The 15,871-nt window shown below is 35.9% G+C and overlaps 1 protein-coding gene across 1 annotated transcript in view; it reads left to right on the top strand.

The window, feature by feature from the left end:
• hdac7a (histone deacetylase 7a) overlaps nt 1-15,871 on the top strand; it is a 109,711-nt gene that overhangs the window by 82,248 nt on the left and 11,592 nt on the right. Inside the window, 7 exon segments of the mRNA XM_048179532.1 lie at nt 209-393; nt 1,677-1,893; nt 1,980-2,113; nt 4,810-4,930; nt 5,147-5,196; nt 12,414-12,521; nt 14,820-14,875. Coding sequence (XP_048035489.1) covers nt 209-393; nt 1,677-1,893; nt 1,980-2,113; nt 4,810-4,930; nt 5,147-5,196; nt 12,414-12,521; nt 14,820-14,875 — 871 coding nt within the window.

Below are 15,871 nucleotides of genomic sequence, written 5' to 3'. Positions count from 1 at the left end.
GTGTTTTTTGAACATTCAAGTGTGAAAACATGTTCTAGTAGAGCCCAGAAACAAAATTAAGTCCTTAATAGTTCCTCTTTAACAAATGTAAGCTTATTGTAAAGTGTTACCAAAAGAAGTATACAGCATTTTAGTACAGGACACTACAACATACAATAATAAATTATCTCAAAGGAGAAAAAAATCGATGAGGATCTCTGTGTCCTTCAGCTCATGTCGAAGTCCAGCGAGAAGCCTCGTCTCCGGCAGATCCCCTCAGAGGACATGGACTCAGAGGAGGTGGGGCCGTCAGCTGGCGACGCCCACCAGGGCAGGGGCAGGGCGGAGTCACAGAGAGAGCTGGAGTGTCAGGAGGAGCAGATCAACCTGCAGCACACCCTCATTCTCAACCAGGTTAGAACCAAACGTGAAGAAGTTCAATAAGCCATACAAGTTTTGTTATATAAAAAGGTCTGGCAAAATGTTATTACACATAATTGAAAAATAGTTTATATTATAGGTGAGGGGGAAGCCGAAAATTGAAATATTACAATGATTGATTGTGGTTGGATGTCACAAAAATACATCTAAGTAAAAAAAAGTTTACAGTCTATAAGATTTTATTAGGCTGCATTTATTTGATCAAAAACAGTAACATTATAAAATATTATTAAAATTTTAAATAATTGTAATTTAAAATAGAAGTGTAATTTATTCCTGTGATCAAAGCTGAATTTTCAGCATCATTCACTTATGAATAGAAAAAAAAAAACAGCATTTATTTCAACTTGAAATCTTTTATAATGTTATAAATGTCTTTACATTTATAGAAACTGTTGAACAGTAGTGTAGATCTCAAAATCGAAAAATGTATGTTTGTACCATTAAGATTTTTCTTTTAAACTGCCCCAGTACTCATTTACTGTAATGTCTCAATGTTTTATTTTTGAGTTTGTTAGAAATTCTCATTATTATCCATAACAGTTTGAATTTGATGATCATTACTGTGATACAATAAAAAGGGTCCCACTTTATATTAGGTGGCCTTAACTACTATGTACTTACATTTAAATTAATCATTCGATACAATGCACTTACTGTTTACATACATGTTTTTACATTGTACTTATATTTTAAAAACACCTGCATGTAATTACATCTGTAATTAATTTCTGTAATTACATGTATAATTACACTGTTGACCCATCTCTTACACCTTACCCCTACCCTTAAACCTACCCATACCACCAAATCTGTCCCTAACCTTACCCGTATCACACCTCAATAGCAGCAAAAGTGTTTTGCAATTCAATATGAACCCAATAAGTACATTGTACTTATTTTTTGATGTAAGTACATAGTAGTTAAGGCCACATAATATAGAGTGGGACCATAAAAAGCAGTACAACAAATTAGCATGAGATAATTTTTAGTTTGATTTATAGCTGCTTCTTTTCATTTATTTATTTTCATTTTAATTTACACCATCTATCATGAGATATAAATACCATTAATATGTCATATATCCTCAGTTATTCATACTATAGTAAATGAGAAGGATTTTTTCCCACGTAGTGATACTTCTCAAATAAAATATTAAGTTACAGGCATTTATCTCAGATGCAGTTAGAGAAGCACTTTCCAGCAGTGCATGTAAACATGTTTTCATAAAACATCCTGAAATGCTTTCTTTGCAGTCACGTCTGTGGGAAACACAAAAACAACTTCAGCAGCTCCGCAGACAGACGGCTCACATGGAGACATTGGCGGTACCCATGATGATCGGCGGCATGCACCGGCCGCTCTCTCGTACGCAGTCGTCTCCTGCTTCCACCTCACTGACGCTGCCGGACAAAGCCTTGCCTCTGACCACGGCAACAGAGCCACCCCAGAGCCAACCCCGCTTCACCACGGGTACAGAGTCTCCTCCAACCACCCGTCACTCTTCACCAAATGATTCATTCACACTGACTAAAAACCTCAATGCAATGTGTGTGTAGGTCTGGTGTACGACTCCCAAATGCTGAAGCACCAATGCACGTGTGGAGACAACAGCAGCCACCCGGAGCATGCTGGGAGAATCCAGAGCATCTGGTCCCGCTTGCAGGAGAGGGGCCTCAGGGGCCAGTGTGAGGTATTTACAGCCTGCACTTCCTCTCCTTTCCTAAAGGGGGCACTGAGTAATCCGTCCTATCATTCTAACATGATATTTGCTTGAACACATCCACATTAAAGGGTCCCGGTTTAAACCGTCCCAGTTTATCCCATCTCATCATTTCTTCACCCTCATGTTGTAACAAACCTGCATGATGTTCTTTTCTTCTGTAGAACACAAAAGACCAATTTTTAGACTTCTTTTTAGTATGTAAAGCACCAAAAAGACAAAAAAGTACCATAAAAGTAGTCTATATGACACAATCTACTACATTCTAGTCTTCTGAAGCTACATGATAGATTCATGTGAGGAACAGACTGAAATTTAAGTTGCTATAAGTTTGCAAAACAGGTCAGAATGAGGAGAAATCAGGTCCATCCCTCGAAATGAGCTCTTCATTAAGACCCTGATCCGATTGGCTCAGTGAACTTATAATGCACTGCCTTGATAAAACGCCTGATATAATTCCTACAAAAAAATGTTATGGTAAATGTAGTTTGAACTATGTTATAATGACCATTATTGCCTGTTTTAGATAGCTTATGTAATAACATTGCATGCATATATCCGATTAGCCTGATAGCTAAGCTTATGCACTTTGCATTTTTACTTACCCTACACGTATTCACAACAAACTTAATTATTCATTTTCTTCTTATCATTTATTTATTATTATTGTTATTTATAATTTATCAAGTGAAAGAAATTACATTATGTCCGATTTGTGTTATTATTCACTATTTTGTAACAGCAAATTATAACAAAAATCGCAGTTATATAAATATTTAAATATAATGTCATTAGTCCGTACTTACTATTACTAGTGAACCTGACCTGATTTCTCATTAAAACTGACTGGTTCTCTAATAAACTCACTGAATCAATCATCTGGGGCCAGATTCGCAAAACATTCTTAAGAATAAAATTCTTCTTCTTAACTAAATAAATTCAGTTCTGTTCATCATATAAAGTGGTCGGGTCTCAAAATTTGGACTAAACCACTCAATTCAAATGGATTAGTTTTACGATCTCTTCATGAACTTTTTGAAGCATCAAAGTGTCAGTTACTTAGACTGTCAATTGAAAGGACAGAAATCTCTCAGATTTCATCAGAAAGATCTTAATTTGTGTTCCGAAGATGAACGAAAGTCTTACAGGTTGGGAACAATGTAATTATTGACAGAATTTTCATTTTTTGGGGTGAACTAACCCTTTGACTGCTATTTTCTTCTCTTTTTCTAACTTTAAGAAAAAAAAAAGATAAGAACATTCTTAAGAAATACAAAATATTTTGTAACTTTAAGTTAAAAATATTTTGTATTTCTTAAGAATGTTCTTATCTTTTTTTTTTCTTAAAGACAAAACTTAAGGCCTGGTTTCACAGACAAGGCTTAGATTAAGCCAGGATTAGGCCTTGGTTCAATTAGGACATTTAAGTGGCTTTTATAAATATGCCTTAGAAAAAACATTACTGGTGTGCATCTTGAGACAAAACAATGACACTGACCATATTTTAAGATATGTCAATACAATTTGCTTTCAGTTAAAACACCTCAAACATGCATTTTAGTCTGGGACTAGCTTAAGCCTTGTCTGTGAAACCGGTCAAAGAAATATTTGAATTCCTAAAAATCATTGTAAATAACCTCCGAAAGTTACTGCACCCTCCAACTTGTTTTAAATGCCCAAAGCAAAGTTGTCTCAGTAGTTTGTTTCAAATGTTAAGCAGTACAATAGAACACATTTAAATTACACGGTGCATTAAAAACGCAGCCACAGGAGCATTTGAAAGCAGGCATGTATCAGCGGCTCCCTAATATATCAGTGTATATATGTGTGTAACTGTATAATCGCTCACAGACATGTCTGTTGAGCGCGTGAACACAATTGGCCAATCAGAGGTGTTTAAGAATCCGCTCAACAGCACTCAAAATGCAAGGGGGAAATGCTGGTATTGTCACATTTTTAAAATTTCAGTACCGACGTGGTACCAAAGTCAGTACTTTTGACAACACTAGTTGATCTTAAGAAAATATTTGAGAACTTAAGTTTTTAAAAAAATGCATTCTTACAAATCTACTTAGAATTTATCTTCAGACATTTCTTAAATTCTTTCTTAAGAAGATTTTCGTGAATCCAACCACTGATCACAACAGCTCAAAATTTTCACTAAATAATGATTTAAATTTTCAGTAACACTATAGTTTAGGGTCCAATTCTCACTATTCACTAGTTGCTTATTAACATGCATATTACTGGGATATTGGCTGTTTATTAGTACTTATAAAGCACATATTAATGCCTTATTCTGCATGACCATATTCTACAGCCCATAATCCTACCAAATACCTAAAATTAACAACTTAAATTAATTAGGAGATTATTGAGGCAAAAGTCGTAGTTAATAGTTAGTTCATAGTGAGAATTGGACCCTAAACTAAAGTGTGACCAAATTTTCTTCAGACAAATCTTTTGAATGACTTACAGAAAACAAAATAAATTGCCTTGCCTTACTGATGAAAGTTTGAAAGAATTGAAAAAAAGGGGGGGAAATTCGCCAAAATGTCCAGAAAGCGCCCTGCTTTTATTAACTCCAATGTCATTATTGCTGACACCCATGTTTGCACCATGAAACATCTCTCTCATCATCTTTGATGTGTTTGCTTCCTCTACAGAGTATTCGAGGAAGGAAGGCCACCCTAGAAGAGTTACAGTCTGTCCACACGGAGCGTCACGTCCTGCTGTACGGCACCAATCCACTCAACCGCCTCAAACTGGACAATCGCAAACTGGCCGGTAACACATCATCACACACACATATGATTTAGATCTGATAGACATGAGTCAGCTGCAGCCTGGCCAGCACAACACCTAATTTTTCAAAGCAAAGACACACATGCACGCCAACACATGAATATAAGTGACTTTCAAAATGACTAAAGGGTTGGAAATGTCAAATGTCGATTGCGAGAATGACAGTTAATCCGCCTGACGTCACTCTGTGTCCAACAGGCATACTGTCACAGCGGATGTTCGTCATGCTGCCCTGTGGGGGAGTCGGGGTAAGTGAAAACACACACTAAAACACACTGCCTCAAACACACCAACTTGGCCATAAAGAAACATGTTAGATCGGAAATTAAGTAGAGATGCTTGATATGTTGGTGGTCAATATATTGTTTGTTGATAACTGGGGGAATTAAATGATTATTATTGATACGAAAAGTGGAATTATGGCAAGAATCTTACAGTATATAGTATATTTTTTGGCACATACAGTAAGACTTACTTTGTGTGTATAGAAGCATAAACCGGAAAAATATGGTGTTTTTTGCCAAGTTAGCATGTCATGTTGCTCTGTGTGGGTTATTTCAAGATCCATGCGTCATTTTACGCTGTGTTTGGGCTTGTTTTAATCAGAATCATCTGCTGTAAGTTAAAAAAGACCATTTTCTGGTAATGCTTTATTTCGATAGTCCACTTTCAGCATGTTTTTGCCAGTAACTTTGCAACTACATGTCAACTAACTCTCGTTAGAGTATTAGTAGACTGCCTGCTTAATATCTGATAACACTTTATTTTGATTTTCCCCAACAGATATTCTACTGACTCTAAGTGACTTTGTAACTACATGTCAACTTACTTTACTAACCTGAACCCTAACCTAACAGTCAACTAACAGTTTAATGAGAGTTAGTTGACATGTAGTTGCAAAGTTACTTATACAGTAGTTACTAGAATGTCTAAAGTAGACCATCAAAATAAAGTGTAACCAATTTTCCTTTTTTTGTTTGTTTCTTAACACTCTGAGGTCTGACGGTATCGCCGGCGATACCACCGTGGTTTTTTTCTTATCAGTGTGAAAGAGACTCAAAATACTCCGTCAATGTTGCACATACAATTAAGAGTTATACACCATTTTAATCTGTGGAATATCTTCTTTCATTTGTGTACACTCAGAGTAAAAACAGAATGTTGTGCTTTTTGTAGAATAAAGAAAACTAACATGATGCGTGATCTCTCGTCTCCCTCTGAACGAACTCCAATCTGATAGTTCTCAGAAAATGAACTGTAACTTAGTGAATACTAATGACAAAAAAATTACACTTATGTCTAAAAAAACGTTAAGATGTCAGGTTTTAAATCATGTAAGTCAAATCGAAAACAAAACTTCTGTGTTTATGTAATCTGTATGAAAAGAGAGCCATGTCAGAAATCCGTGATTCAGCTCATTATCCGCTAATGCGGCCACGCCCACGGAGCCAGCGCTATTCAGACGCAAATTCTGAGGCAATACATGCATTCATCGTCTCAATCGTGTATTTATTGTCTTGAAAAGTGTTTATTTGGATGTTAAAGCAATGGTTAGCGATCTCTAGAAGACATGCAGTTAGTTCCTGTTTTCTTTTCTTCTATAGATGAAGTTTAGATGAGTTTTTGTTTCTTTAGCGCCCTCCGGCTTTACTTTATATTGTAATAATATTTTTCTGTATGTTTCATATATCATGATGAGCTTGAGACATCACAGAAGGTTTTTTTCACAGCCTACCTGACTGAAATGCCTCATTAATATGCAAGTCATTTCAGCTCATTACTATCCAATTCTTTTGTCTTCTCAGGTGAGAATGGCCCATTTTCAGTGGTGATTCAAGCCTCCTCGCATACTGTGTTTCTTGGCAAAAAGTGTCTTACAAAAACTAAATCAATATATTGTTTTATATGAAGGAGTAAGCAGCATAATTTTTACATAATTTTGAAGCAAAAACTCTAGTTTACAACCTCCAATACCCTAAAGTCTTGTGAACACAGATTTACTATACTTTTTTTGGCCTTATTTCAGTGACTTAAGTTTTTTGTTTTTTCAATAACCACGCATAAATGTTATTCCTTCAAAAACACAAACATGTACATACATGTTCCTCACATATTATTGTAGCCTAGTTTGTGCTGAATACAGTGTAATGACACTTTTTCCATTAATATTTTTATGAACAACTGAAAAAAGCACAAATGTCAGAGCATGTCAAAACTTCTCCAAGCCCCAAATCAGCGTCAGACTCCAGAGGGTTAAAGTAATAAGTAAAAACGTGACAAAAAGCAACCTCTGCTATATTCTTTCTCACAAACAAATGCTCGGTATAGTTTGTGAGTGAAATAAATATTCTTTTATTTTTATATTCAAGACTCATAAATCAAGAATCATAAATGACATATCTATTTGATATTTGATCTATTTGTTATTAACAACCTATATCATAAATTGAAAGGGTTATAATGCAAAAACACCGTTTATTATCAGATATCATTATCTGCTTGGAAATTCTATTTCGGTTCTCCCTATCTATTTCCCTAAAATGATATATATAAAATCCATTACGCCTACATTGTGCAGCATATATGCCAGTGTGTGTGTGTGTGTGTGTATTTTTGTAAACATTTTAAGGAACACTGAATATGAATGCAATTTTTCATGACCTAATCTAAAATGAGAACGATTTACTCCTAATAACCAATTAACCATTCCTTTACTATGAGCTAATTAAATATTTGTGTTAATTACAGTGGCAATGAATGAAGAACTCACTATTTGCATATAGCCTATTATTATATTAACAGTGTAGAGACTACAATATATTAACTATGAATTAGCTATAAACTAATAGTTTGTTAATGATTTGTAAGTGCTTTATTACTGTATACTTATTATAAAATGTTACCAAAATATCTTCATTTGGGTTTCGAGAGATGGACAAGTCTTATGGGTTTAAGGGTGACAGGCGAGTGAGTAAATGCTGACAGAATTGTCATTTTTTTGGTGAAATAACCATTTAAGTGAACAGTGTGAATATCCTGATGTGTGTTGTCTTGACTGATGTGCGCGCACATGTCACTGTAGTACACGAGGCCATAGAGAGGGGTGTCCAAACCTGCTCCTGGAGGGCCACTGTCCTGCAAAGTTTAGCTCCAACTTGCCTCAACACACCTGGAAGATTCTAATATGCTTTGTAAGACCTTATTTAGCTGGTTCGGGTGTGTTTAATTGGGGTTGGAGATGATCTCTGCAGGACAGTGGCCCTCCAGGAGCAGGATTGGACAACGCTGCCGTAGAGTGTGCCATTTGAAATATTGGGTTGTATGCAGTGCTCATGACAATTGGCCACTACATTCCCTGTGTAGTGGGGAATGTAGCCCACGGTGACACCTGCTCCACAGAGAACCACTGGCCGACAGTCTATATGGCATGTGTGGACTTTCCATATGAGGGCCTGCCAGTCCCTTTCACTATATATCTGAAGTCAGAGTTCACTGATTCCAGCACAGTCTACCCGGGCAGCACCCCTGCTGAAAATTTGGAGAAAATGTTGAAAACTTCACTCTGACGATCAAGCTCAGAGCAGGTCCATGTGGAATGATTGGAACAATATGTGCCATGAAGGATAAAAGAAATTCCAGCCCTCTCATTGTTCACAGTGCCAAACCACAAGCAATGCAAGTTCTGCAAAAAAAAAAAAAAAAAAAAAAGGATGAGGGAAAATGAAAGAGAAAAGAGAGAAGGAAGATGTGGGGAGCAGGGCAACAAACAAAAGGGAGAGAGGGGAATGTATAACCTCATTCTTTCTTCTCATGGCCATCCCATACTCTCCTGCCCCTTGTGAATGTGCTTTTTTAGATTAATGATGGTTCTAGTGCTGTTTACTAAAGCAAACATCACAATTACTACCACTCATACTTAGAGTGAGGGGTTTGTTCAAATCTCTAGCCCCAAGTATCAAATTCAGCTGGCACTGTTTATGCTACGGACATGAATTATACCTCAAGTCTATCAGATTTTATGATTTTCACTTGGCAGATGATAAAGTGGATAATAAAATCCCATAGACTTACATTGAAGGAAGGACCTGATGCAAAATTTCACATGCTGCATTTGCTACAAGGCCAAATGCACAGATCCGATGGCTGATTTCCTTTTAAATGATTTCCCTCAACACTAAACAGTACAGATGGCGCTGTCTCGTTGGTTTGTTTTTGAAGCACTTGGTTTCCCATTTAGCTCATAAACAGGCTGTATGACTGAGGAAGGGTTATAATTAGTGGTTGACAGATAATTGCCAAAACCGTTATCATCAGCTGATATTTTGATATTTCTTGGGACAATGTGTTTTGGAAGCGGGACTTTTGGCTGTCGGAGGGGACACGAGCACGCGGCTTTAAATCCTTGATTTAAAACTATGCTGCACTCCATCCTGTTGGTGGTGCTCATTTCTTATGCACTAAGTACTGTATGTGAAATTAGTGCTACAGTACCTGGTCTTTAAGAAAATGGGATTCCCAGTACGCACAGATTACTAGTACTGTTGCTTAGAGGGTTTACTTTTATTTATTTGTGTTCCTCAGCAATTTTACAATAAGGTTCATTAGTTAACATTAGTTAAACATGAACTAAGAATGAACTTCTACAACATGTATTAATCTTAGTTAATGTTAATTCCAACAATTTATTAATGCATTATTAAAATCAAAAGTTTTATTTGTTATCACTGTGAACTAACATGAACAAACAATGAACAGCTGGATTTTTATTACCTAACATTAATGAAGATTAATAAATACAGTAACAGATGTATTGTTCATTGTTATGTAGGTTAATACATTAAAGGTGCCCTAGAACCAGTTTTTACAAGATGTAATATAAGTCTAAGATGCCCTCTAAATGTGTCTGTGAAGTTTCAGCTCAAAATACCCCATAGATTTTTTTTAATACATTTTTTTAACTGCCTATTTTGGGGCATCATTAACTATGCACCGATTCAGCACACGACCCCTTTAAATCACGCGCTCCCACGCTTGTTTCCGTGAATACAATAAGAAACAATGGTAACTTTAACCACATTTAACAGTACATTGCAAATGCTACGAAAATTTAGAAAGACAATTCACAAATATCACTAAAAATATCATGTAATCATGGATCATGTCAGTTATTATTGCTCCATCTGCCATTTTTCGCTATTGTTCTTGCTTGCTTACCAGTCTGATGATCAGCTTGCACAATCCAGAGTTAATACTGGCTGCCCTTGTGTAATGCCTTGAAAATGGGCTGGCAATGCAAATATGGGGGCGTACATATTAATGATCCAGACTGTTACGTAACAGTCGGTGTTATGTTGAGATTCGCCTGTTTTTCCGAGGTTTTTCAAACAAATGAAATTTACACAAGAAGGAGGAAGCAATGGAGTTTGAAACTCAATGTATGTCTTTTCCATGTACTCTTGTTATTCAACTATGCCAAGGTAAATTCAATTTTTGATTCTAGGGCACCTTTAACTAATGTTAACAAATGAACAAATTGACAGACAAATGAACATTTTACAGATTTATTTTTTATAATAAACATGTCAGTTGATTCATTTTCAAATTTATTTCTAATTATTTTAGTAAATATTATGTAAAATAAATATACATTTCACTTGGAATTATGCATGTGTTATTTGCTATCTTTAAGTGAAACAGTGTGATATCATATAGGCCTATATCAGCTATATCAGCCACCCTCTCTCTGAGAAATATTCCAAAATCCATAACGGTAGACCAATAGTTATAATAGGTTATCTGTTCCTTGGCAGTGTGTGAAAAAAGCTAAAGACTATGCAAGAGCGTACAACTACCAAAAACAATAGTAGTATAATCCAATTGGTTTCTAGGGCAATTAGCAACCAATCAGATTATAAATCTGTGTAACACCCTAGCAACCGCTACAACACACTACTATTCAAACGTTTGGGGGTCAGTACATTTTTAATACTTGTATTCATCAAGGGTGCATTAAATTGATCAAAAGTGACAGTAAAGACATTTAGTGTTATAAAATATTTCTATTTCAAATAAAAAAATGCTGTTTCAAATGCAGTTCTTTTTAACTTTCTATCCATTAAAAATCACTGTTTCCACATAAATATTAATCAACACTGATAATAATCAGAAATGTTTCTTGATCATCAAATCATCATATTAGAATGATTTCCGAAGGATCATGTGACTCTGAAGACTGGAGTAACAATGCTGAAAATTCAGCAGGAATAAGTTACATTCTAAAATATTTTTACATAGAAAACAGTTATTTTAAATTATAATAATATTTTACAATACTGCTGTATTTTTGATCAAATAAATGCAGTGTGGGTGAGCATAAGAGACTTCTTTCAAAAACATATTTTCAACCCCAAACTTTTGAGCGCTAGTGTATTAGCATAATGTCCGCAAGTTTTGCACAGATAAGAACAAGTGTAGTTGATCTAGCTCAAAATATCACATATTAGGCCTTTTTCATTCTCCAATATGATAATGCGTGTAATCTGCAAGCCGGCGCAGCGATGAGAGGTCGTGTTTATGGCAATATGTAGACCACACACAAAGAATATTTAAACATAGCATTAGTATGACACATAACAGGAAATCTATTTATAGTGTCGGTCATTCTAGCCTCTTTCTTTTAGTGTATTCTTGAAATGTAGTTTATGTTCTGTAATTTGTAACACACACTTCGCCTTGTGGATGCTTACAACAAAAATAAGCATCTAAATACTTTTGCAAGCATGAGTGATCTTTATACAAATATGGTTGGGTAAACATATTTCATCATAATTCTCCAGCGTTCACATCTGTATGAACGCGTACAGCTGGTTATTCATTCATCTGTTATGTGAATAGGATTACGGTCAGTTTACTGATGGGTTTAAATAGTGGGTTAAGAAGAGTTAAAAATGAGATCGTTAAAATATGAGTTCAAATTCCACCTCGTCTTGTTGTCTGCGGTTGTTGTTGACGAGCACATCTCTGTTTCGTCAGTTTACGAGCAGACTTTCCGTAAGTGCCCGTCGCACAGCATGCAACGCTGGCATCGTGCAGCCATGCCCTTCGCTTGAACCGCTGTTTGCGGCTTTGCAGATTTATGAACGCTGATCATGGCTGTCATAATGATAAATGTGCTAGTGTACGCCAAGACAATTCAGCTACATCATTTTATTCTGGCAGAATGGGTGACTGACAGAGATTATTCGTCATGTGCGCGGCGCTGAGGGATTACGTTAGCCAGGGCTTGGGTGGAGGCGCACACTGTGAAACCTTCTCAAAATCATGTGTTAACTCGGGTTTACATGCACATAAATCACTGAGCCAAGCACTTTTGTTTATGAACGGATTGGTTACTCTTAAGTGGAGTAAATAAATAGATCAACAGATTTTTAGCCTTCACCAGAGCTCTTTGCTTGTGTTTGGACAGGTGGACAACGACACCATCTGGAACGAGATGCACACCTCCACAGCGTCTCGCATGGCGGCCGGGAGCGTGACGGAGCTGGCCTTCAGAGTGGCTAAAGGAGAGCTCAAGGTCGGTTCAGAACAATATACAAAAATCTATTGATTTTAGGCATCTGTTTAGTACAGTAGGTCAGCTGCTTCTTATTAGATAGAATTAGATAAACAGAATAATCGACAATGGACCATTGTATTATTGATAATTCATTTTCAGTTAATGCAATGGTCCTCAGACCTAGTTACCACCTGTATACATGTGTCAAAACATTTCTCAGGTGTGCAACAACTTCTTTACCCACTATTTGGCTTAGAAACAGCCCATTCTGATGTTACTATTTGTTGACAACGCAACCTAGTACTGAAACAAACCTGGAAATAGTATAAAAATATGCACAGTGTTGAAGAAGCTACAGCTGCAAAGCTACAAATAATTTAGAGTAGTTCAACTAGACCCTTATTTAACAAAGTCATTAAGCTAATAACTGTTTTCTATGTGAATATATCTAAAATGTAATTTATTCCTGTGGTCAAACTGAATTTTCAGCATCATTACTCCAGTCTTCAGAGTCACATGATCCTTCAGAAATCATTCTAATATGCTGATTTGATGCTCAAGAAACATTTCTGATTATTATCAATGTCGAAAACAGTTGTGCTGCTTAATATTTTTGTGGAAACCATGTTTTCTTTAGGATTCTTTGATGAATAGAAATTACAAAAGAAGACAATTGATTTCATTATAAATGGGTTTATTGACAATTTAATGCATTTTTGATGAATAAAAGTATCATTTCTTTAAAAAAAAATCTTACTGAGCCCAAACTTTTGAACATTATCTGGCAAGAAACATCTAAATTAGAGCATTGAAAAGCATTACATTTTATAAGTAATAAAACAAGAATGAGGTTTCAATGTTGTGACAGACCTCAGTAGCCTAATATTTCGATGTAAGGATCAAAATGAATCACTAAATCATGACCGGTGCATCCATGCAAACAAACTGATTCACTAAAATGATTCAGACTTTGGTACATATAAGAGAGAAGAGAGATTGTTTGATTATTGCCCCAGATTGCTCTGCTGTAAAGCTGAATGAGAAATGCAATTTGTTAAATACAGTGATTAAAGGGTTAGTTCACCCAAAAATGAAAATTATTCATTATGGCAAGACCTTCGTTCCTCTTTGGAACACAAATGAAGATTTTTTGATAAAATCCAATGGCTCAGTGAGGCCTCCATTGACAGCAAGTTAATTTACACTTTCAAGTGCCCAGAAAGGTACTAAAGACATATTTAAAACAGTCAATGCGATTACAGTGGTTCAGCCTAAATGTTATGAAGCAACGAGAATACTTTTTTTGCTCCAAAAAAAAAAGACTTTATTCAACAATTTCTAGTGATGGGCAATTTCAAAACACTGCTTCATGAAGCTTCGAAGCTTTATGAATCTTTTGTTTTGAATCATTGGTTCAGAGTGTGTATCAAACTGCCAAAGTCACATGATTTTAGTAAACGAAAGAATAAAAGTAGTTAATAGTCTCTTATTGGCCTGTTTAGCTGAGCAAATAAGAGACTATTAACTACTATTATTCTTTTTAATTATAGGCCTACTAATGTCTAACTAAAACATCTACAACAATGTATAAAACTGAGAGAGATCAGAGATCAGGTAAAACCTGTAGACTTGATTCATGGGTTCACAGAGATCATCGCCCCCCAGTGGTGAACCAGTGAAATTTTGAAATGTTTCGAAACACTTATGATGTAATGAAGCCTCGTTTACTGAAATCACATGACTTTGGCGGTTTGATACATGCTCCGAACCACTGATTCGAAACAAAAGATACGTAAAGCTTCGAAGCTTCATGAAGCAGTGTTTTGAAATCGCCCATCACTAGAAATTGTTGAAAAAAGTCATTATTTTGTTTTTATGCCGCACAAAAAGTATTCTTGTTGCATCATAACATTAGGGTTGAACCACTGTAGTCACATGAACTGTTTTAAATATGTCTTTAGTAGCTTTCTTCAGTCAACACTCTTGGATCATGTGTCAACCAATCAGAATCAAGTCCTCATTTCCTTTCAGAGAGCCTTTGTAATTACCATTACTTCAAATAAAAATGAACCAAGTAGCAAACTGATTAAGACGTGGAAAACTGTAACGACCATGAGGGAATGGTTCAATCACTCAAATCCCCTGCTGGTAATTAAACTTAATGAAGGTTATAGGGGATGTTTCAGGGAAATGGCTTTATTGCTTTAACTGAAAGTGGTGGCCCGTTTGTTGAAGCAGTTTGGTGAAAACATCATTTCTGTGTGCGAGGCGACTGGTAAATGCGCAGTTAATGACATGTTGGTTTCCATGTTTCAGAACGGCTTTGCTGTGGTTAGGCCACCAGGACATCACGCAGACCCGTCAAACCCCATGTAAGTCTGGCTGTTACATACAGAAACTGTTCTGTACATTGCTTGAGTTTGTTTTCAGTCGGCATGAAACAGAACTTGCGATATTTTCCTCCATGTGAGTGACAGGTTGCCCGTTTGTCGAGTATCCTTATAAGAGCAGTCTTAATTTAGTTAAATCATTTCTCAAATGACCGTAAAGAGTTGTGAGAAAATGAGATGTTCATGTTCAGCGGCAGTGGCTCTTAAAGTGACAGTAGCCTAATAAACCAGTTGCTGTGATGTCTGTCATTAATGTTAATCAAAGAACATAGATAACAGAGAAAATTGTAGTTTTAATAAGGATTACTATATATTTCATTTATAATTTATGCAGTTGAGACTGTTGTAAAGTGTTTGATAACGTTATTTAATTTCTGTAGGCCTATATAGGTAAGGCCACAGGTAAATATGACATTTATTATAATGGGTTTATGTGAACATTGTTTTACTTAAATTAAATTTTTTTTAAAAAAATTTAAAGCCTAATAAATGTTGAAATTGATAGCTTTCCGTTATACTCTAATGTTGAATTAATGTTAAAAAAATAAATTTCATAGAGACATCAGTAGCAGTAGCAGTATCTGTGATCCTGGTCTTCATTCGTAAAAAGATGCCATTAAACAAATATTTAAAATATACTGTCTACTAAAAAAATTCTTCAAATAAAAGGAATGCATAAAATAGTAATAATAATAATAAAAATGTGAGTGCTTGGTAATGTACAGTATATTGTGCATGTGAGTTTGGGTTCATTTATTGTGGTCATGAGTGAAATTCTTCTTCCTGTACATGTGTGTTGATGGCTGAAGTGTGGAATAAGGAGTGTAGTGTTTGTCTGACGTGGGTGTTGTGTTTGCACATGTGCACTCTGTCACCTCGCGTTCGGCGTGTGTTGCAGCGTCAGCACGCCTGTCCGTGTGTGTGGATATTTATGGCTTGATAATGAAGGTTTGGAGGGAACGGGAGGAAAGACGCTGA

The sequence above is a fragment of the Megalobrama amblycephala genome, unplaced genomic scaffold (genome assembly GCF_018812025.1).
Source record: "Megalobrama amblycephala isolate DHTTF-2021 unplaced genomic scaffold, ASM1881202v1 scaffold230, whole genome shotgun sequence".
In the NCBI taxonomy this organism is placed as follows: domain Eukaryota; kingdom Metazoa; phylum Chordata; class Actinopteri; order Cypriniformes; family Xenocyprididae; genus Megalobrama; species Megalobrama amblycephala.
The sequence above is the reverse complement of the archived record's forward strand: the minus strand, read 5'-3'. Positions and strand labels throughout refer to the sequence as shown.